A 23,629-nucleotide genomic window follows, 5' to 3' on the forward strand; every position below is an offset into this window, starting at 1 on the left:
CTAATCGGATTCTCCCGGAGAACTCTTTCTATCTCAACCCAAATGACCCTGGCCAGGGATTTGTTTGAGCAAGAACACATGGGATATTCCTCTCATGACGCCGAGAGTGGATGATCCTCTGTCGACACTCAATAGCCCTCGTAAGGTCGACTACCACTCCCAATGACCAGCTGTACTAGATCTGGGACAGCCAAACCTATAAGTCTGGTATCAAAGAGTGGAGCACTCATACAGGACATCCTTGGTGTCTCAAGTCTAAGGACCAGATACACCACTAGGACTACGGAATCGCTGTTTGACAATAAGGCATCATCAACCATCCAGCATTCCGTAAGCGGATCAATCAGTGAACTCATTCTCCAATGAGCACCTGTACTGTATCCCTAGTGTCCCTACACGAGCAGCTATGAGACCAACTGCATCCATCATATGGACGGGTATACAGCACATCAGTCTATCCGGTTATCACGATGTCCCTCTCGAGTAACCTATGACCGGGATTATTTAGGATATGTGTTTAAAGGTTAATCGATCTCATTATCATGATCTCATCATGATCTGATTCCCATTGCACAAATCCAAGGACATCACAATATATATATGCATTTATGCAATAGTTATAAAGTGATATACGCCAAAATATAATAAGCAAAAAGATTCTATATCAAGTCACACGTGTCATCACTCACGTGATTGGCTTGCTGGGCACCTATGACTAGCAGCACCACCCAGTCTCGCTCGGAGACTGAGCCCCAAGCGGTGCCACCGCCTGGCTGGAGCGGTTGCACCTCCCAGTCTCGCTCGGAGACTGAGCCTAGGCAGTGCAACCTCCTGCCTTGGGCGGTTCAACCGCTTGGCAGAAATCAGGATCCGAATGGGTTGATCCATTCGGCCCAATTTGGGGTTTTCAGGGGCTCAATTGCCCCAAGATTAAGTTAATGGGATCACCTCCCATTTCCAACTTAATAAATGTGCTAACTATGATTTTTCCTAAGACATTTACTGCAACTTGCTCCGGTGCGTCAATCGCTTCTTCCGGTGAACTTCTGTCGATCATCCGATGAACCCTCGGTGATGCTCCTGCGGACTTCCGGCAAACTCCTGGACTTGCGACGATTCACTTGGCGAGTTCCGACGAGCTTCTTTGGCAAGTTTATGGACTTCTCGGATTTGTTCCTGTAGAACTTCCGACGACTGTCCGAACTTCCGTCGAACTCCCAACGTGATCATTGTCTTGACTCCGGCGCAACTCCTGCTGCATGTCTCACTTTCATCGTAGTTAATCCTGCACACTTATCTCAACATATAGATTAGACAACAAATGACAATTGACTTCATCATCAAAATCCGAGATTCAACAATATCCGCTCTTCTTGGCCTGATGCCCGAATCCATGGATCGAAGCCTTCTGTCGATATGTCGACCGATCCTCCTATGCGACGTCCAATCTTCTAACATATTTTTCTCCGGCCCAACATGATTCTTCTTGTTTTAATTATCTCTACCTGATCGAAGCATCCTGCGTCACTCAAAACGTAAATCAAATCATAAATACTATCAATTGGTTTCATCATCAAAATCCGAGATTCAATAGAAATGACATGTATTGCACATGACGAATATAAGAACAACCTTCCAAAGAACAAGAATAATTTGACACTTAGAACAAAAGAAAACCACTCGAGCGGAAGCTCAAGTGATGATGACTTTAAACTCCTCATAATTAAATTTAAAAAGTTCATAAAATAAAAATCAAAGAATAAAAATCAACTTAAAAAGAAGAAGTTATCAAAGAACAAGAAAGCACTCAAGATGACTTAGGATGAAATGAGTGTATCCAAAGACTAGGAGCAAACCGATGACGACGAAGTGTCGAACATCAGTTTGATGACTCTCGACAATAAGGTAAATAACTCAAATGAATCTCCTTTATCTTACGATGAATTATTCAATATCTTTAAATATTTGTTTGATGTTTTTAAATTAATTAGTAAAAAGTATAAATTGTTAAAAAAAGGAGCATTCTTCTATTGCTAGTGAATTTAAAAAATTAAAAAATAAGTATGATAATTAAATGTTAACTTATTACACTAAATGTGAAGAATTAGACTTAGTAAAGAATGAAAATGTATTACTAAACAAATATTAGAAAATTTTAAAATTGGTAACAAATCATTAAACATGATTCTTACCAATAAGGGTCATATACATAGAAAAGTAGGAATCGGTTTTATGAGTAACAACACTTAACAAAAACGAATCGGTTTTATGAGTGGCAACACTTAACAAAAATCGACTTTATTTATTAAAGGACCCACATTACATATTTCCCATGAAAATAAATGTAATTTTTGTGGTAGGTGTGGACACTTTGCATATAAATGTCCATTCAAGAAGTATGGCTTGTATAGATTAGTTTGGATTCCTAAAAGAACCATAAATGTCTCAATACCAAAAAGTAAAATAGATAGATCTGATTATGAGGGACCCAAAGTCAAATGGGTGCCTATAGCAAACCTACCTTTCTTATAGAAATATCTACAATCGAAAGCTAGGAACAAAAATAAAATTTTGATAGTTGATGCTCAAGGCTTATGACTAGAGATCAAACATACTTCATAAAAATCACTAGCCAAAACAATAAAGGAAAGATCATTAGAATTAGAACTATTGGTATCAAAATGATTTTAATTAAGGATGATTTATGAAATCATTCTTGATGATTTAATGATGTAACGAAAATGTTAAAAGTTTTGGTATCATGCTTGATGATTTTATATTATGCATGATGATTTGAAGTAATAATAATTTTTGTTATTTATGATTTATTGATCTTGAAGAATTTTATGATAAATCTTGTTTTTTGATTTTAAACGATGATGTATGTTTTGATTTGATATAAAAAAACTTGGGTATTTTTATATGAAATCAAATCACTTAAATTAAAACAAAAAAGGGAGAATACATTTTTTTTTTAAATATCTCTAAAGTTTTTTTATTTTTTAACAAGTGATTCTTAGTGATCAATTTATTTTATGTTATCTCTTGAATTAAGAAAGTGATTTTGATGATTTTGATTATTTGATTATTTGAATTTGAATGAGCTTTATCTATATCATGATCTTGAATTCTCATAATCATAACTTGATATTTTCTTTATATGAATCACGATGACTTACTTTTTATTCTCGAATTATTCTTGTATTTTATGAAGATATTTTACTATTTGATCTCTTAATATTTCTTTTTTATTATTTAAGAGAAAATTTGTCAAAATGAATCATGTCTTTTGGTATTCACATTATCTTTGATATTATCTTTCATGATATGATTTTTATTATATATAATTCCTTTAATTGTATATCACATCACCAAGTTAATTTTTCTTTATATATTTCATGTGATGATTTGATAATTGATGTAAAGGGAAATGAATTACACCATTGTATTAATTCCCCTCTTCTTCTTTCTCTTTGACAATGACAAAGGAGGAGAAAAATTTGCTAGCTTGCACAATTCAAGAAGCAAAAACTTGTAAACTTGCAAAAATTTCTAACTTATAAAGAAAGGCAAAACTTGCTAGCTTGCTCATCTCACAAGAGAAACAAAAAGTGCTATCTTGCACATCTCAAGAGAATCAAAACTTGCACATCTTTAAAACTTGCTAGCTTACATGTTCTAAAATGATGTAAAACTTGCTAACTTACTGGCTTGCATAATTAAAAATTTGCTAGTCATATTTTTCTCTTTTTTGTTGATAATAAAGGGGGAGAAGGTATAATGATGATTTGAATCATACATATGATGATGCACTTTGATGTTTTAAAATTATGATTATATATGCAATACTCATGATTTTATTATGATGATATATATGATGTATTGCATATGATGTGAATCATTTGAATTCAAGGTTCATCTCAATTATGACATATTGATAGGGGGAGTTTAATTTAAACTTCGTCATCAATCGGTTGTCATTATCAAAAATGGAGAAATTGTTAAATCTTGGATTTTGATGATGAAATCAATTGATGAGTTTACGATCTAATTTGCATTTTGAGTGACACAGGACTAACTTCGATCAGAAAAGGCCAATCGATTAAAACATGAGGAATAGAACATTGGGCCGGAGTAGAACATATCAAAAGATTGGACGTCGAGCTGGAAGATTAGTTGACGTATCGGTAGAAGGCTTCTTGCCATGAGTTTGGGCATCAAGCCAGAAGGATCGGACATTACGTCAAGGAGATCGGATGTTACGGAGATCAACATGTTGATTGGGCAATACACCGCAAGAGAGGACGATGCACTGAAAGGATCGGACGAATCATCGAATGAACCAATGACATGTCGAACAATATAAGATTCATGCTTGTAATCGATCATATCTAGATTAAACTAGTTTAGAGTCTAATTAAGTCGGTTTTGGGGTATAACTATGTCAACTCAATTAGAGGCTCATTGGGCCTGAGTTGGGACTATTTTGGGCTAAGTGGAAGACCTATTTGGTCATACAAAATTAGGTAGAATCACCTATGAGTTGAAAAAGTCAAGAGTACACTTTTCCAAGTTGTTAAGTGGTGGTACCGTCAAACTGGGTAGTGGTACCACCCAAACACAATCTCCTAGACTATGTCACACGGTGATACTGCTAGTCTAGGCGATGGTACCACCCATTCTCAGTGTTGCAGGTAGTGGTACCGCCCAGCATAGGCGGTGGTATCACTAGTGTCACGCCTCCTCAAAATATCCATGATATTTAAAGTTTTCAACACAAACCAATCCAGGATCCAAACACACATTTGAGGACACTGAAAAGCATTCTATCAAATTCACATCTATAAAACCTGTGCAGTTTATAATCATATATCACATCACTCAATAATTCACATTTATGGCAACCCAAGCCAACTTGACAAACATGAACAACTTTTATAAATCCACAAGCTAAATAAATTATACAATCAGAACTCCAACTATTCACCACAAGTTCATATCGTCATAAATTAGACTTAACATTCCGAAATTCCAAATAAGAGAGATCTTCTAACACTTTTACACAGTATATCCATTTCGATTCATCAACAACATTTCATTATATACAAAATATGCTTATACAACAATAGCATAACAACCAACAAGACTTGCCCATAATTCTGAATAGCTATCCACTGCCTCAGCCCAAATCAAACATCTCAATTGGTGACAAGCTGACCTGAAAGATTTATATAACAACGGAATGAGCTAAAAACAGCTCAGCAAGTAACAAAGCATATTCAGAACAAAAGGAATGGTTTCAAATAAGTAAGGTATCATAATGCAAGGCAGAATACAAGAATTCTCAAGGATACCATTTCATTAGATACAAAATCATATGTATCATGTCATTCAAAACATATTTGATTCATAACAAATGGAGCATAGAGTAATTGGAGCATATCAATAGCGTACGAGATGTTCCGGAGCATATCAATGGCAAATGGTACATTTCGAAGCATATCAATAACACATGGAACATATCGAAGCTTATCAATGGCATATGAATTGTTCCGGAGCATATCAACGGCATATGGAATGTTTCGGAGCATAACAAAGGCATATGAAATGTTTCGGAGCATATCAATAACAAATGAAACATTTCGGAGCTTATCAATGGCGTATGAAATGTTCCGGAGCATATCAACGGCATATGGAACATTTCGAAACATATCAACAAAGAATGAACCATTTCAGAGCATATCAAAAACAAATACCGTACAGAAGCTCAAACGTCGTCCTTGACGTTGCAATCATATCATTCTTATCCAAAGCATGTACAGAAACACATAACCAAAGCTCTGGATATCATATCAAACATATAGAAGGTGTAGTGGGATCTCAAACAGAATTGTGATTCATCCATTTCTGAATGACCACCAGACAGAAGTCTCCCACGTTTGGGAGCTCCATCCACCCACGTCTAGGTGAAGTCAGAGGGGGCCGGCAGAGCATCGCAGGCTCTAAGCACATACCCTTTACCATTTCTGGTAAAGGTCCAGACAATCCCACAAACACTAGAGTACAAGAGGGCAGTTTTAACAATAAGTAGCACATATCGGAAGCACACGCGGAACAACAAAACATACATGTGCCTTTACGAGTCAATACGAAGTAAGCAATAATCTTTCACAATAGTATTCGGATTTTGAAAGGAAATGGAATATGCACATATCGAAAGCACATGCGAAACAATGGGGTACACATGTGCCTAAATGAGTCAATACGATATAGCATAAACGTTACACAATAGTTTTCAAGAATGCAAATAACTTTAAGGACAAGAGCATAAAAGAATTCAAAGCAGTAATATAAAGCTCAATTGAATAAGAAAGCTAACGGATATCAATTTCCAAAGGAATGAAACCAGAATATTAGAAATCGACCAAAGCTCGATTTCTAGCAGAATACAAGAGGCACATTGAACAAATGATTCAAACTATCAATTGTGCTCCAATTTACTCAGAGATATATCATTGGATTATACTTTCAGATAAGACAGGCTTCATATGAATTGAACTATCCAATAGAGAGAGTTACAAATAATGTGGTAAACAAGGGTCGTAGAACAAAATCTCTGTTTGGCAGAATTCATAATGTCAGATTCAACAGATAACTGGGCAGGTGTTTGGATTCCAAATCTTTCAATCCATATATAAAAAGAAAGATCTATGAGTCTAGTTTCCAATGAAATAAGCTTTGCATAAATCAATGTTTGCAACAGGGACTTATAAGCAGTTCAGTATCAAAAGGTCAGAAATTACGATCCCTGTTTTGCAGAATCTGTAGGCTCATTTGAAATAGAAGTTTGGGCAGACAAACTTACTCCGAATTCTTAAAATAAGCTATCAAACAAAGGTTTATGAGTCTATATTCTGATCAAATAAGTTTTGTCCAAATCAGAGGTCAATACATGAAGTTATAGATAACAAAGTAGAAGGGTCAGAATATCAGAAGTTGCATAGATTCGAATCGTTACGTCTAAACGGGAGATATATCAAATGCAAGGCTAGGACAATTCAAAGTTCCTCATATTCAAAGCAAATGTAGAGATAAAATTGCAGTGAGGAAAGATCAGGATACTTGCAATAGGAAAGATTAGAACAATTACAGGAGAAACAATCAGGAAACTTGCAATAAGAAATATCAGAGCAATTATAGGAGAAACGATCAGGGAACTTGCCTTTCAAATATTTCGATCCGAAGATCCAAAGAAGGTGCCAGCCCAAATCCTTCTACTTTTCCTTCGTGTCCTCTCTCTGTTTCGTTTTGTGCTCCCGTTTTCTTCCTTTCTTCGCAACTACACCACGTGTCGAACATCGAGGCACAGTCACCTGCTCTCTCTTACTCTCATTCCTCTTTTTCTTTCCCAAACGCAGCTACCATAGCCGCCGCCGCTGCCGCTGCCACAATCATAGCCCCTTCCACCGCACTACCTTCCTTCCTCCCTTCTCTCGCAGACATAACTGCTGCATACGCAGTCGCTGCCGCTGCGGCCGCAATCCCGTCCGCAGCCCCTTTTTCCCCCTTTCCTTTCTTTTCTTTCCCAGCTGCAACTGCCGCAGTCGCAGTCGCAACCATGGCCGCAGCCACCACAACCGCAGCCTCTTCTTTCTCCCCTGCTCTATTTCCTCTCCTTCTCTTCCAGCTGCAGCTGCCACTGCCACAGCTGCCTCTCCTTCTCCTCTTCCTCTCTTCTTCCCTTTTCCTTTCTCTTCTTCTTCCTTTCCTTCTCTTCTTTCCTAGCTGCACTGCTGCAGTCGCAGCCTCAGCCGCGGCCACAGCCTCTTCTTCCTCCCCTGCTCATCTTCCTCTCCTTCTCCTCTTCCAACTACAGCTACCATCGCCGCAGCCGCAGCCCCTTCTTTCCCTTCTCTTCTTCCTCTCCTTCCCTTCTTCCTTTCTCTTCCTCTTTCCCTGCCATAGCTGCAGCTGCCACAGCCGCAGCCGCAGCTACTTCTTTCCCTTCTCCTCTTCCTTCTCCTTCCTTTCTTCTTCTTCTCTTCTTCTCCTTCCTCCCCTTCTTCTTCCCAGCGTCACACACACCCTCTCCTCTGTTTCCTCTGCAGGGAACAGAGGTATCACAACCTCTTCTCCTGCTTCCCCTTCTTCTTCTCTTCCTCTTCTTCTTCTGCTCTTCTCCTACCCGACACCCCACACGTCTCATCTGTTTCCACCTGCAGGAAACAGAGGTGCTGCAGCCCTAGCTGCTGCCACCTCTCGCTCCTCTCCGTCTTCCCTCTCTTTTCCCTCTTCTTCTCCTCTTCCCGTTTCCTCCCCAAGGCCACACACCTCCTCGCTGCAGCCTTGTCGTAGCTATCTTCTTCTTCTTCTTCTTCTTCTTCCCTTTTCATCTTCAACGCCCCACACATCCTCTCCTCCGTTTCCACCTGCGGGAAACAGAGGTGCTGCAGCCCTAGCTGCTGCAGCTGCCTCTCTTTCTCCTCTCCATCTTCCCTCTCTTCTACTTCTTCTTTTCTTCTCTTCTCTCTCTTCTTCCTCTCTTCTTTTCCCTCTTCTTCTCTTCTCCCTCTACTTCTCTTCTTCTTCTCCCCACGCTCCACCGCTTCTCTCTGTTTCTCGAAGAAATAGAGAGAGCGTGGGAGGCGGTGGGATAAAACCGAAATTTTTAGTTTTCTTTATTTTCTTCTTTTTATAACTTAACAGTTTAGTCCTTGAAATTTTCATATTTACATATAGGTCCTCTGATTTATAAATAAATATTTATTAATAATTTTTAAAAGTGAGGGATATTACAACTAGGACCCAGGAAACCCGGAATGAGATATTTTTTAGCTCCATTTTTCAAGTCATTTGGGGTCTATAAATACCCCAACTATTCCTGCATGGAAATACAAGAATTGAGCAGAAAGGGGACAGAATTCTAGTTGAAAAAGTGTTGTAATCTCTCTAAGTTTAGTTAGTCTCTTCCTCCTAGAGTTAGAAGGTTTCTAAGGGAGGAGTAAGATCTAAAAGAAAGAGAGGTGTAAAGGTTCTCTCCCGAGCCTATGAAAAGAAGAAAGAGTTATAAGAGTAGTTGATCTTCGCCCATTGAAAGAAGATCAGTAATTGAAGCCAATGGCCTCGAGTGAAGAGGAATCAGGAGTATATGTAGATTACGACGATCGAACCACTATAAACTCGATAAGTAATTTCTATTCTACTTTTCATTATCATTACTATTGCTTTCTGAGTTAATTGCTTAGTTCACTTACTTTAAGTCAAGCACTCTTTTCCAATATTAGTTTTTATCGAATGTAATTTTTCAAAACTGACATTTCTATTGTAAGCACTAATTAACCCCCCCTCTCCTCCTCTTAGTACCGATTTTAGTCCTAACAGTATGTATCTCAAAATTCTCTTTGATTATGGCACCATACAAGATGAGTTCGTTCCATTAGAATAAGAAACCCAAGGATTGACATGATTTCACTATTAACTCTATAAGAGTTCATATTTTTAATTTTATCCAAGGAAAGCTTTATGTCTTCACTCCATATCTTCTATATTGACTCCCTTTATGTGACTTGGGTACTTCACCAAGCTCTACCCAAATTGCTTTACTCAGTTTGCATTGAGATAATGGCGACCCTCGCACCCACTATACCATAGGTTAGTCCTTCATTGGTCCCAATCTCCTCAACAGCTCTAAATATGTCATCGTTTGGTGTTGCCCTCAGTTGATCCTCCATTTGATCTTGTAATTTATCTACCAACGTATTACCTCATACAAGATCCTTCTTCTTTTTCTCAATTTTCTTTGCTTCTTTCTTTCCTCCATCGTCCAAAGACACGAATATATAAAGTATAAATAAAATTAAAAGATATAAAAAGATAAAAATATAATATTGAACATCTTATATGTTGGTTTGTTCGTGATAGTAAACCTCCTCTACCCCTAAGTGATCGATACCCTTTTCAGTTTCTTTGTTTTCTTCTTTCCTCCCTCGTCGTTGCCTCCTTCCCTCCTCTCGTACTTTGCAGCGAATCCTCGTTCCCTCCTCTGGAGTTGTACCCTCATCTCTTCGTTTGCCTTCGGATGATTTTTAGTGTTTCTTTGGAAATCAGTATATAGTATTGCAGTGACACTTAGGACACTAGTACCAATAGTATATACAAAGCCGACCAGCGACATGGGTCCATTATGAGATTACATTCTTTCATTTAGACTATATGTTTCATTCATAAGGATTTTTAAATATGATGGATATTTAGAAGTCGCTTTTAAAACTGTTGCTTCCGTGGTTATCTACTTATTTCTTCGTCAAATTTGGTGGGTCATCTATTCTTAAATGGGGCCTTTCATAATCTATGAAACTTGGTGCACTTGCCTGAATCTCTAGTGCACCATTGATGTGTATGATGAACCAAGCTGTGGCTGAAAGAGAATGTTGTACATGTCAAACCTGGTACAGTTTTTGGTGAAAGCACCTCATACAAACTCTTCAAGTTACTTTAGGCAGTGACAATAGTATGATTGTTCTCTTATGGCATAATTCAAATTCTACTAATTTGAATTTCATCTAAAGCATCTGGACGCTCCTTAGGGTAAACTGTAAGCGATGCTATTCAGATCTGGAAGAACTGCTGGGTCATGTTTCCTTGCCAAGGAATCCTGCTGATCTTGGTCATTTTGTGATGAACCAACTGCTATGTGTTGAGTGCAATCATGGCTGCAAAGAGGAACATACACTAATGCTGGCTAGAGAATCTCCTGGACAAATGACAGGTGAGCCATTCATTTTGTCATGATTGTCAAGAAGGCAGGGGAATAATTTTTTTGCAAGTAACTCTGCATAGAGAGCATCACATGTTATAATATCTTGTTGATCGAAATTCATTTTTTTCACTTGTTCTTAAGCTCCGAGTTATTTTAGTTGTACACTTCTTGGCTGCATTTGGATTTATACTCTACGCTTTAAATGGATATCAATAAGTTGCATTATGGAAAATAAAGATAAGTAGACAATAATCAAACCTTTTACGTTGGATGGAAAGAAATGTGATAATGATGTTGCAGAACACGAAGCCCTATTTAGCTACTTACCAACTCACGTGTCCTGAAGCACTCTCGATACTTATCTACGCCACCAAACCCTGTAGTTAATCCTTCTACCATGGAATTTTTTAGTTCACTTAGCTTGTTCTTGAGCACTCATTTTCATTGAACTTTTTCCTTTTGCTGAAATATTAATCTATTGTGTTCTGTTTTAGATTTTTCGTTTCAAGATGCAACATATGACTCTTTTTTAATGGAGTGCTGCTGAGCAAAACTGGGTGGTATGACTTGCATTCTCTGTTGGCAGAAGAGAGGGATTACTGAAAGGTCGTTGACATGACTCCATCCATTAACACAGTAGTTTACCAACACAATCATGTTCATTTATCTTATAGTTATTGAAGACGTTCCTATGAGTACTTTGTTTGTGATGTTCTGCTACCAAACATGTGTACTTAAGTGCAAGATAAACTCGCAGTTTTCATTACTGTTCTCCACACCATACTATTAAATATAAACACTCAAGTTAATTGGCTGGTGTAGAGCTCGAACAAACACCAGCAACCTCAGGAGTTCATGTGGCATATAAGTAGTTAAAAGTTGACATTTCTGACTGCTATTTGTAGAGTGTAGACAAGTTTCAAAAACACTAAGACAGACCTCAAATTTTTGGGACACTAAGCCCAAGTGTCTTAGTGCTTTTCATCCAATCTTGGTATCAAGCAGGCCCAGCTAGCAAAGAGGACAAGTTAGTACGAAAACTGCAGGATCTACAGAATTCCATATATGAAACGAGAGCCCCAGTAGCTTAAATTTTAGGATTTAACGTATTGGGAATACATATGGCTTTTAGACAATAAGGTCGCACTGGAGTCTTGGGCCAAAGAAAATAATTCCAAACTTTGAGCATTGTTCATTATGTTTTTTTTTTTTAACTATTCTTTATAGCTGGAATAACAATTTAAACGATAAGCTGATTGACACTAGAATTATTTTGCGACTTAGTTTCTCTATCAAAAAAAGGAAAAAAAAAGAAAGAGAGAGAGAAACAAGATCTCCTTGCCGTGCACAGCTGCAGAGCAACGCAGTTAAATATCCATCTTGGATCTTCAATGAAGTGAGCTGCTGCTGCTGCTGGTGTTGAGCTACCAACTTCCATTAGATGTGTAATGTGCACCTCCTAATTTGACATCATGTCGTATGACATACCATTATAAGAGCTTCTGGTGCTGATTACATCATAAGCACAGCACTACCATAATCGCCATGGTTCACACGTGTGCATTATTCAACCTAATCCTACAAAGAAACAACGCATCGAAGCACGTCATTTATTATGCGAACGGGTCGGCAGCTTGTTGTCTCGGTATCCATCATCTTTTAGGCTGCAACCACGTAGAAGCAGCAGAAGATAGCAGCAACTGCAGCAGAAGCCGCTGCTGCAGGCTTTGTGCTTCGCTTCTTCCTTAACCCAACAGCACGTATAAGAAAGAATAGATAACATGTATATCATATTCACAGATTCGCCTTTAAAGACACAGAAAGCAGCAGACAGCAGCAGTAGCAGCAGCGCTTCGTGCTTCGCTTCTTCCATATTTTAGTATCATATATTAAATGGATCAGCTGTAATACACACTCAGAGTGTACAGCCTCTCACGATGCAGTGAAAGAATTTTAATGCTCTCTCTCTCTCTCTCTCTCTCTCTCTCTCTCTCTCTCTCATGTAATATATATAGATAATACATATCCTGACTTATGAAGACAGACGGACAACGACCTAACAGGAAAGCCTCAACGGTATTAATCAAGGTTGGAGGGAAAAATATATGGGTTGGAAGCTCCCCAGACTGTGTTTTCTTGTGCATGAGGATCTAATCATTCATATATACAAACATGCAAATGCGAGAGGGGTAAATGATGGATGTACACATCGTAGTAAGTCAGAAAGTGCAGACAAATTACGTAGAAGTAGCTTGTTGAATAACTCATCAAAATTTTGGAGGAAAATAGTAGTGTTTAGTTCACCTCAATTGCCTTCTTACCACCTAAATCTCGAGCCCGAGGCCTTTTTGTCACCATGGAAATGGAAGCAAGAGAGCAAGACCTGAAGGCCATGTCAGAATGCGGGAGGAGGGAGAGTGAAGGAAGAAAGGGAAGGAGGACACAAGACAACGGATCAGAGAACTATGGGAAAGTGTGGTCCCAGCTAGCTAGTTTCAGCTTCTGTTGCATTTAGTGGAGACATCAAAGCACTTAATAGTGCTGCTGTTATATCGATACTCTCATCTGAAGAAACGATGGCACAAGGACTGGGGTGATGAGGAGAAAAGTGTGGTAGCAGGGAAGAGGTCCCCCATGATCCAGACATTCATCTTCAAGCCCATTCCCCACTTCTTGAAATTGCTTGCAGCTTAAGTAGCTAACAGGGCTCGTAACACCCACACCTTGTATGAATGAATCAGGTGACCAGGAATCCTCGTTGAAAGAGGTTGGGTGATTCCAAGTGGCACAACCTCCATGCCATGTCACCCTGCTGCTTGCTTGCTTGCTTGAAAGTCCACCTGTAGCTGTAGAGATGTGACGCTGTCAAATGATCAGAACACTAACCTAACTGTGGAGATTGCATGCTGCATGAACATCTACCGAGTTTAGTAATAAGTGATATCACGTTCCAAAATTCCCCCGCTCCATTTAATAAGCAGAGAATTCCAAATTGCTGGTTTAGAGATTCAGAACATATTCCTACTGTTCTATGTATGAGCTGTGGCCACGGCAATCAGTCTCTGAAAGAGGTTTGGGGGAGAGAGTATGGAGTTGTTGAACAAGAGGCAAGGAGCTATAATGCTGCGTGAGCTTGCCCCTTGGGTTGGGACAAAGAAAAATCTGCTCTCTTCTCTGATGTTCTGTTGCTCTCCCACTTTGCAAGTTTTCATGCATGCATTCTTGAGCTCTCCATCCAACCAGATGCACATAAATACGTAAACATCATGACGGCCTGTGTTGGATCTTTCCACCGTTTTCTACCTTGGGATCTCTGCCTCACCATCCTTTGTTTTTTTCTTTCTGCCGCACCGGCCTATTTTTATCTGTATTGTCCTGCAACAGTGTCCTATGTTTCTCTGTATTGGCAATCTTCCTCATCCATATATAGCCTTGATAGCTGATTGATAGCCTGTAGGGTACTGTAATCTGCACAGAAATTACCATTGCTTGTCCAGGTAAAATTATCCACCAGCACTAGATGGAAGCATTTCTTGCTTTAAAAAAAAAGAAAACCAGTAACTTGATTTCATGAATGATCAGTCCTTTGGGAAACCTTTTCTGATCCATCTCAGCTACTTTCAACTTGTATGACAAGAATATACATGTTGATGTCAGTGCGAATAAAACAAACATACAAAAATGCAAGCAAAAAAAAACACTAGTATCAAAAGATCAAATTTTGTTGAGAATTGTCAGAAAATCTCGCATTTTAGATACATCCTCATTAGTACCCGTTTCTTTATCTTCTCCAATGAGTGTCTTCTTCTTTCTGAAAATACTTTTGAAGTAACAAATTGGATCAAATGATACAAATTATTTTTATAAACTTGCAACATTTATATGAGGTAACAGAAATACTGTAATCTCATTTAAAAATATTATAATCAATATATTTTTTTATATTTATATATTTTTCTTTTTAAGTCAATAAGAATATCTATTTTTAATTCCATTAAGGATGATAAATCAGTTTGTCTTATATTTTAAGTTGTTGTTCCTCAGCTATAGAAGTGGTTTTGGACTTGATAGTCTTTTTGTATAGGTGACAAAAACATTGTAATATTGTTAAAAACACTATAACTAGCATAGAAATTACATTCTTTGTTTTTGTTTCCAAACTAATAAGATTATCTATAATATTTTCAAACTCTACGAAGGATGATAAGTTAGTTTGTATTATATTTTTATTCTTTATTCCTCAATTACAGTGTTTTTATATAAGATTACAACGTTTTTGTGATAGTGTCAAAATATTATAACTATATTCAAAAACACTATATCCAATTTACCTTATAAACGGATCCAATGTAAAAAAAGAGTCTTTTTGACTTGTCCTATCTAAGATATTTTTAGAATATATAAAAAAGGTACCAATGGAGAAAAACAAAAAAAGACAACTCTTACACAAAAATAATAATAATAATAATAATAATAATAATAATAATAATAAAATGGAGACTTTTTCAGGAATTCATCTAAATTGGTTTTTCACATGATTTTCAAATTATAATGACTATAAAATCCATGTGATAATGAATAAACTTATATTTTAACATAAATTATTTAAATATAAATCAATAAAACATATATACTATAAGCATTATTTTTTAATCCAAAATTTACATTCTATTATATTGTAAAATTTTTTCCTTGTCCATCGTAGAGACTCAAATATAACTACTCTACAAGTACCATGTGATCTGTATATAAATATAAAAGGGATGTACTTTTAGATACCTGCACAGTTGTAAAGTGTTCTCGTAGGTATAGAAGCCACAGTTGTCGTAACATATTCTAACATACATATATAAACATAATTTAATTTTGGATGGTACTCGAAGGCAATCGATTAATGTCTTCATCCATAAGGAATGAACTACTACCCAAATGATGTTAAATGATAAAACTCAATATTTCACATGTATTTTGTATTTTTATGCAGTTTGCCTAATTACCATGGTCTCCCTTATACCCATTCAAAGAAGTTTTTTGTTTTTGCTAGATTGCTGTCCTCTACTGCCAATTCCAGAGATGATATTGAGTCTTTTTACCTATCAAGTTCTCCTGACATTACACTGTACTTGTTCAATCACTGAGTGTGGAATCTTTCACCCAACCATCTCCATGGCCAAGCACAGAAGCTTTAGGAGATTTTTATATGTCTAGTTCTTTGTTTCCTTCGGAGCCAATTCCAGACACACTGAATCTCCACCTGGCAAGATTTATTGACTTACCACTGAAAACGAACCTTTTCAATCAGTAAATATGGAGTCCTTCACACGACTCTCTTCGAGGGCTTCTTTGATCATGTCTGGTCTATTCTTAAGAGCTATTGCTACCAGACAACTTCCAGTCGCAGGATTTCTTCCTCACAGGAGGTGCACGTGATATCTCCGCTGCCCTTGAGGGTCCTTGCATGCACCTCAAAGATCATGTGCCTCCAAATTAACCCGAAGGGATGGGGCTACCTACCACTTACAGGAGAGGTTCCTGGTTCCATTTAATATGTTTAGATCATTCAAGTTGTGACTATTCTTTCTGTGTGCGACTTCTAGAGCTATGGATCTTAGAGACTTGTAGATAGTTTTGCTGTGTTTTGACTTTTTTTTTTTTTTTTTTTCTCAGGCTTTATTTCTTACAGGATACAGAAGGCACTTCTTCTTTTACCTGCAAATATATCGTCAGAAAAAAGAAAACTAAATGTTCTTCCCCTTTGCCAGACGCAAAATTACTAAAAATTTTCACATATATTTAGGGGATTAATTTTTGAGATGAATTGGAAATGATCAAAATTTTCCGGTAAAAATCTTCCCTTCGATTCAAGCTGCATACTGGAGGGAAAGGGTCAACAGGATAAACACTTGACCATATTAAATATGGCGTCCTATAGGTGTCAATTAGGACACACTATAATAGTGAATCTTTTAATCAGGGGATCCATCCACCTAACCAATTCCAAGACCAATAAGCCCACTGATCTAGAGTGAGAATCACATTTCATATCGATTTTGGGTTCAAATATACACATATATTAGGATCCATATTTGATTCATGAGAAAAATTAATGGATTAACAATGATGATCCACAATTAACATTTCGGGTTAGACTCAATATCAAATAGTTGAAATTTGGAATTAGGCGTTGGCTTGCTGAGCTCCATTAATGCCCTGTATAATAAAAATACATTAATAATACATATTTTACTTTGCGTGACTAATTAAAATCCAAGGAACAAAAGGTCGAATAAAAATCTCAATGTGATTCTTCCGTACCAGCTTGCCATTAGATTAGCCATATGATTGGCATACTGATGAGAAAGATAGGGAGCAGATCGATGATGGTCCCCTAGCATATAGCATGTTATTAATCAATAGAAGAGAAAGCAGAATCTTAATTAATTTAGTATGAACGTTCCTTATTGGAGGACCATGCGTCTACCAAAACCATCTAACGCTTGATGAGACCTCAGTACATATGCCATGTATGTTCGATTGATTCAATAACTACATCAATTTAAAGGTTAACCTCATCTTGTTTAATGGGAACATCATGGCATGCCTCCACAAAGTAATGAATCACAATATTTAATGCTTGTTTGAAAGCTATTCTTGGGCGATTCACTGTTTCGAGCACCCAAAAGGCACTACAAAGTGCGAATATGAGTACGACTAATGACAACGTTATTATTGAATTGTGAAAAGGTAAGATTAAGCTAATGGAGACCAATGCAGACCACTAATCTAATTTGAATTATAATCTACCAAACCTACTGTCAATTAAGAAGCCATTGTTGATCTTGTTATTCAAGTCTTCCTCTACGTTTTGCACATTTGATCAATTGGTCCAATAAATCAACGCGGAACTCGTAGTTTAAAGTTGATTTGTCCAACAAGACAAAGATTTTGATGCGTTCCACGAGCTTAATCTCGACTCAACTAATGCCATTAGGGAAGGAGACTGCTTAGAATAATACAAGAAGACAATTGCCGGTTTCTGGACTTATGTGGCTACTTCAGGGCTTCAAGATTCTGTCGCATAACGTGGTTTGCAATTATATGTTCCGGTGGTGTGTTGACTGAGATTTGGTACGAGAAGAAGAGAATTCTTCTCTGTAGCTCGATCGCATCAACAATGAAAACTTCTAATGGTTTAACTTGCACTTGTGCTGTCAGGCAAAAGGTGTCTCCCCCCGCCCCCCCCCCCCCCCCAATTAACATTGGTTTGCTTGGAAGGGCAGTCCGCTGTTACACTTTGGATGAAGTTGAAGGATTTAATGTAAGTGTTCCGTGCGCCAGTGGTTGGCAACCACTAGCATGAATTGTTCCGTGCGTCATTTAAGACAAATTAATGTACTCTTCCTAATTTGCTTCCTATATGTTTGCAACACACCATTCAAACTCAGTTAAGAGTCTCAGATTCACAGCAAAACGAACTAAAAATTTCTAATTCTTAAATGATAACGTGCAAAAGCTTAGAGACAAAGATAGATAGATAATTTTGTTAAAATAAAGCCTTAGTTTAATGTACTCTCTCTCTCTTTCTCTCTCTCTCTCTCTCTCTCTCTCTCTCTCTATATATATATATATATATATATATATATATATCTATCTATCTCTCCAGTTATTATGAATAGGCTACTTGATTCTGAAGCTTTAACCGAACAATAAATACATCGAAGATCCCGTGGCGAGAACAAAGAAAGATCGATTTAATTGCTCACTGGGCTCATCTCAAACATGTTATCATCAAGTATCTACAAGATCATTGAGTCCTTTCCGTCCCTTTTCTGCATCAGACAAGACTTACACAGCCACCATCGGATCTTACTTTGGATTTTTAGTTCATAGTACTAGCTAATCATAATATAAAGTTCACTCGATAAAAGACTTGGTTCTTCGTGAATGGCAAAGTGCACTGAATAATAAATGAATTGCAACATCCATATACTCAAGTTTCAAAGAAGACAAATATTGATTCGTAAGAATATTATCATCTACCTGTAACTATGAACATGCCAGAAACAGTTTGACAAATAGAAAATATTTCTTACCCATTCGAGCTACTAGAATCAGTCATTGACCATTAAACAAGGCAAGAAGATTCAGCAGATGATATCTTTTATAGCCATACCAAAATAAATTGATATATCAACATAGAGCATTTACTTCGAAGAAAGGTATCAAACAGACAGGTGATCATGGTATCATCCATGCTTTCATTGAGTTGGGACTCAATCAAATCTTATTGCTTAGGTACTAGAATTATTCTCTTGGAATTTATTTCTTGTGTGTATATAATTCCTTAAAAGAACAGTTCTTTATCTCCAACTTATGAGAAAAAAGATGGTTTATGTGGATATATCATTGTGATCCTTATATCCTCGTTTCTATTAGACTTCCTTCCGACCTTGTCCAAGTCTTACGGGCATCAACAAATATATTATAGGTTTGCATTATCCCAGAGTGAAGCACACCTTCAGCAAGAGTGATGATGTGCTTAATTGTTTTTTTGTCGAACTGCTGCACTATGAAATTATGGTTTCGGTTTAATGACATACAGAGCACAAGTTCAGATTACATCATAGCTTTATAAAAATTCTGATTCCTCTGTTTCTCTGAGGAATCTCTCTTCCCTATGGATTTTGGGTGACAGCATTGGATGGAGTAAGATGATTTTAGAAATATTTCAACATATCATGCTTCATATCTTTTCGCCTCCATTGTTGGTATGGGGACAGAAAAAGGCTCCTGCTTCCTTATCAATCCATTCTAAGTCATATTTATTCTCTTTCCATATTGAGGAAAACTTCTTTTTCCTCTGAGTAACATTGAAATAACATATTAGAAGAGATAATATATCAAATGGATTCACTGAATAGAATAATGAACATGTGTGAGTATTTTTGGAACATACTGACAAATGAGGCTAAGGGCTTTGGGATCTGCAGAGCAACTGGCTCTGTTTTTGGGGCTTATCACAAAGCCATACGGCTCAAAACTCCCTTGGGTGAGAAGGACAGGCTCACATGACCTCGACGACAGAATTCATAGGCCCCTCCCCCCCACCCTTTCTATTGCTCCCTTAAAGAATCTATACGATCTTAACTCTCTCTCTCTCTCTCTCGTCTCACCAACTTCCCTTTTGGTTTAATGGAAGCCAAAATACCCTATCACAGCCTTCTTTTGGGAACCTTCTGCGACAGTCGGTAGGGGCAGAAACAAACAGGCTGCGAAGCCAATCCTATACACAGACGATATTTAATCTCTCTTTCCATGGGGGTCAATGAGAACCTGACCAACCTCTGCACCACTTGTCTTTAGTCAAAGCTGAAGGTACCGACCCCCATCCCTTTGATTCTTTCTCCTTCATGATAGATGTAAGTCGAGGAACAGAAAAGAAACGATGAATTGTACGTGGTCGATTAATACTTGTTAGTGTAGTTACTAGTCGCAGTTTTGTTTTCTGATACATATCAGATGGAGTTCACAAGTGGAAGAAGGGATGGATTGTACATTATAGGAGAGGAAAAGCAGAAGGACGCCTTCACGCATCCTTCCATCTTTGCTCTATCTTCTTCCTCCTCGTCGCCATCCACATCCACTGCCTTCAGATGGCATGTTCGTCCATGTGATGGAGGCGCCGCCGGAGATGGCCGCAGAGAAAGCGATTTCTTCACGGAGAAGGAGCACATGTTCGACAAGGTGGTCACGCCGAGCGATGTCGGGAAGCTGAACCGGCTGGTGATCCCAAAGCAGCATGCCGAGAGGTACTTCCCGCTTGACCCGGCAGCGCAAGAGAAAGGGCTGTTGTTGAGCTTCGAGGACCGGACGGGGAAGTCGTGGCGCTTCCGCTACTCCTACTGGAACAGTAGCCAGAGCTACGTCATGACCAAGGGCTGGAGCCGATTTGTCAAGGAGAAGAGGCTCGACGCCGGGGATATCGTCTCCTTCGGCCGCGGTGTCGGCGAGTCTACAAGAGATCAGCTCTACATAGACTGGAAGCCGCGGCCAGTGAACCGTGACATACCCATGCTACCGTTAAATCCGCTCACCGGAGTATCCTTGGCGCGTCCATTAGGACCATGGGGCGGCCAGTTCTTCATCCCTCCGAGGGCAGTACACGACCACCACCGCCCTGGTTTCGGGTACAACGGCATGAACTGGGGCAGTACCGGTGGAGGTCAGCTTCTTTTCTTTAGATCTTCGATGGCGAGGCCACCGCAGATTGCAGCGCAACGTGACAGCGGCAGCGGCCCGCCCATGGTTCTCAGTTCACCACCACTCGTTCGCAACCAGTCTGAAGCCAAGCGCGTTAGGCTGTTCGGTGTGAACCTCGACTGCCCGGAGTCCAAAGGCGACGAGCATTTAGTCCCTAGTGCTCGATCTCCAAGCGCAGGACAGCTTCAGCCAGCTTCAACGCTCCCCTTCCACCCGCTTCCTCACGGGAGCATGGAGTTCTCGGAAGCTTCGTCATCAACCAACAAGGATCTACACTTACCTTTGGATCTTGGCTTGTGAGAAGCAACAAGAGATCAAGAGACGACAACACCACCATCATCCTCCTGAGGAACTGAATGGATGCTGAACTTGGTGCGAGGAAGGTTTACAAGATTCTTTTCTTGAAATATGCACTTCTACCTGAGAAATCGAAGGATATGGAGGGATGTATCTGCAGTAATATTTCTTTTTCGTGTATTTCTTCTTCTATATAATCTTTGCTTCCAAGTGTACGTATTTTAATTGACATATTGACTTCATCTAAAACAAACTTTTCAAAATGTAGAACCATGGGAAATTTGCTCAAACAATTTCTTGTTCTTCCAAATTCTCTTATTCTTTATGTCGGGTTATTTCTAAAGTAGTCGACATGCGTTGCGTTGGAATGGAGGACAGACATTGGAGCTTTAAAAGGTTAATCTAAATCCTTCTCCTTCGGTTTATCTTCTCTAATTCACTCTGATTCCGTCTTTGTGTTCTATCAACCATGCATTATGGACATCTTATGTCAGGAGCATACGTATCACTTTCAATTCTTTTCACTTTTTATTTGGAGAGAGAGAGAGAGAAAAAAAAAAGAGGAAACGAAAGCCAGAAATTGTTTATGCGTCTTCAACAAAATCTACATGTTCACACAAATTGTTTATGCGTCTTCAACAAAATCTATATATTATTACTTGTTAGTGAACTACAAGTAATAATATAAGCAAGCTTTCGAAAGAGGCTGTTGGGTGGTACCATCTGTGCTAACAACATATCAAGTTGTATGGACTCTTAATGGTTGAATTAGCTTTCTCACGTATGTACTATGTGTTCGGGAATCAATTTGATCTTCCTTCGTGTGTGTCACTCGAGAACCCTACTCTGAAAATGGAACTCATTCTTAGTACTTAATATCTTATGTGTTATTTAATTTTCTGAAGATGAAGCCTTTGGATTCTCTCTTTCTCATACAGAACTTGTACTTTTAAGCAGTTACTTTTTTTCCTTTTCGTTTTAACTTAAATTTGATGTTACTGTAAATTGGATATGGAGTCTTAACATACAACTAGCTAGTTTCAGGAGTTTATGTGCACTGCCGCGGAACGATAACTCTTTTAAACCTGCACAAGCAGCCAGTGCTTCAATTAATTCGCCAGTTAGATCACAAGTTGTTTCGTCTCATTCATTACTCCGCCAGTTGTAACATCGCAAATGTTATCACTGGCAGCAAAGCTAAGTTGGTTTCTTTGTTTGCTCGTACTTTCAACTTCTTTTACCGGTTCCAAGACTTGGGGACTGCAACAATATTCTTCTATATTTGAACGATGTTCTTTCTGTTCATGCCTTCAATTTCTTCCAACACTTAATCGGAGTAGAATTAACTAGTCTCCGTTATATTACACTTTTTTTTTTTTTCAGGACAAGTTGCTGTTACATTGATTAAAATTATCCATTGTTGTTTTAAATGAGTATATATATATATATATATATATATATATAAAATCAGACTCTTAGATAGAATGACACCGATGCATGTCAAAAGGTTATCTAATTGTCATAGATCCACTAAAGGCAAGATATATATGACATAATGACAGTATATATCTATAGGAGGATAGGTACAATAAGACAGATTTTTGGACCATGTATTTAAGGTGTTCTACACTACAGATATTGGTCCAAATTTCCAGTTCAAATCAACAAAACCTTCATACAGATTAGGAGTCGGAAACGTTTGCTTCATTTGGTAACCTAATGGGAAACGAAGAAGCTACAATGAGGTCTCTTTGATTTGTCTCTCTCGAAGAGTCTTGATCTTGACGTTTGCTCAAGATCATTTTACATGCATGCTAATGTAAAATGTTCTCCTGTAAACAAGGTGTCAACTCCATCGAATACTTTAACTCTAGGATAAACAAGATTTTTTTTTTTTTTGATGATCGCAGACATTGTGAGAGTACATGTTTCCAGACTAAACTGACCGTGAATAGTTACATTATTTTGATTTTGTATGACATACGACAGCAATATTGACACAGCTTTGGTTTTGCTCCGAATTAGGTCAAGGTTTTGTAGATCACTGGCACCTTATCTATGGAAGGTCCTGAAAACCATTCAAACACTTGAAGCAGACTTGAATCATATTTGCACTTTGCGAGAGCCATGCTACTAAGTGTTTCAAGTAGCGATATAGTTCATGCGTGTCGATGCATCCGGAGATGGGCATCTTGTGTTCCCAAACATTCTAGGTTGTGCTCATCAGAGGCTTCAATTCATCAACCCTAAAATTGAGATTGGGTACTTCATCAACCGAAAGCCCCACAATGAAGTTGGTCGGTTTCTGCAATA

General features: G+C 38.2%; 1 protein-coding gene across 1 annotated transcript; it reads left to right on the forward strand.

Moving 5' to 3' along the window:
- Positions 1–20,034: 20,034 nt before the first annotated feature.
- LOC103998355 (B3 domain-containing protein Os03g0120900-like) lies at positions 20,035–21,526 on the forward strand. The gene is made up of 2 exons (XM_009419812.3): positions 20,035–20,134; positions 20,279–21,526. The coding sequence occupies exon 2, from the start codon at positions 20,279–20,281 to the stop codon at positions 21,317–21,319; it is 1,041 nt and encodes a 346-aa protein (XP_009418087.2). The 5' UTR covers positions 20,035–20,134; the 3' UTR covers positions 21,320–21,526.
- Positions 21,527–23,629: the final 2,103 nt, after the last annotated feature.

Source organism: Musa acuminata, chromosome BXJ2-9 (genome assembly GCF_036884655.1).
Source record: "Musa acuminata AAA Group cultivar baxijiao chromosome BXJ2-9, Cavendish_Baxijiao_AAA, whole genome shotgun sequence".
Taxonomy (NCBI): Eukaryota; Viridiplantae; Streptophyta; class Magnoliopsida; order Zingiberales; family Musaceae; genus Musa; species Musa acuminata.

Excerpts from the sequence above, each read along its gene's own strand:
- LOC103998355 (XM_009419812.3), top strand. The coding sequence starts at position 20,279 with ATGGAGTTCACAAGTGGAAGAAGGGATGGATTGTACATTATAGGAGAG.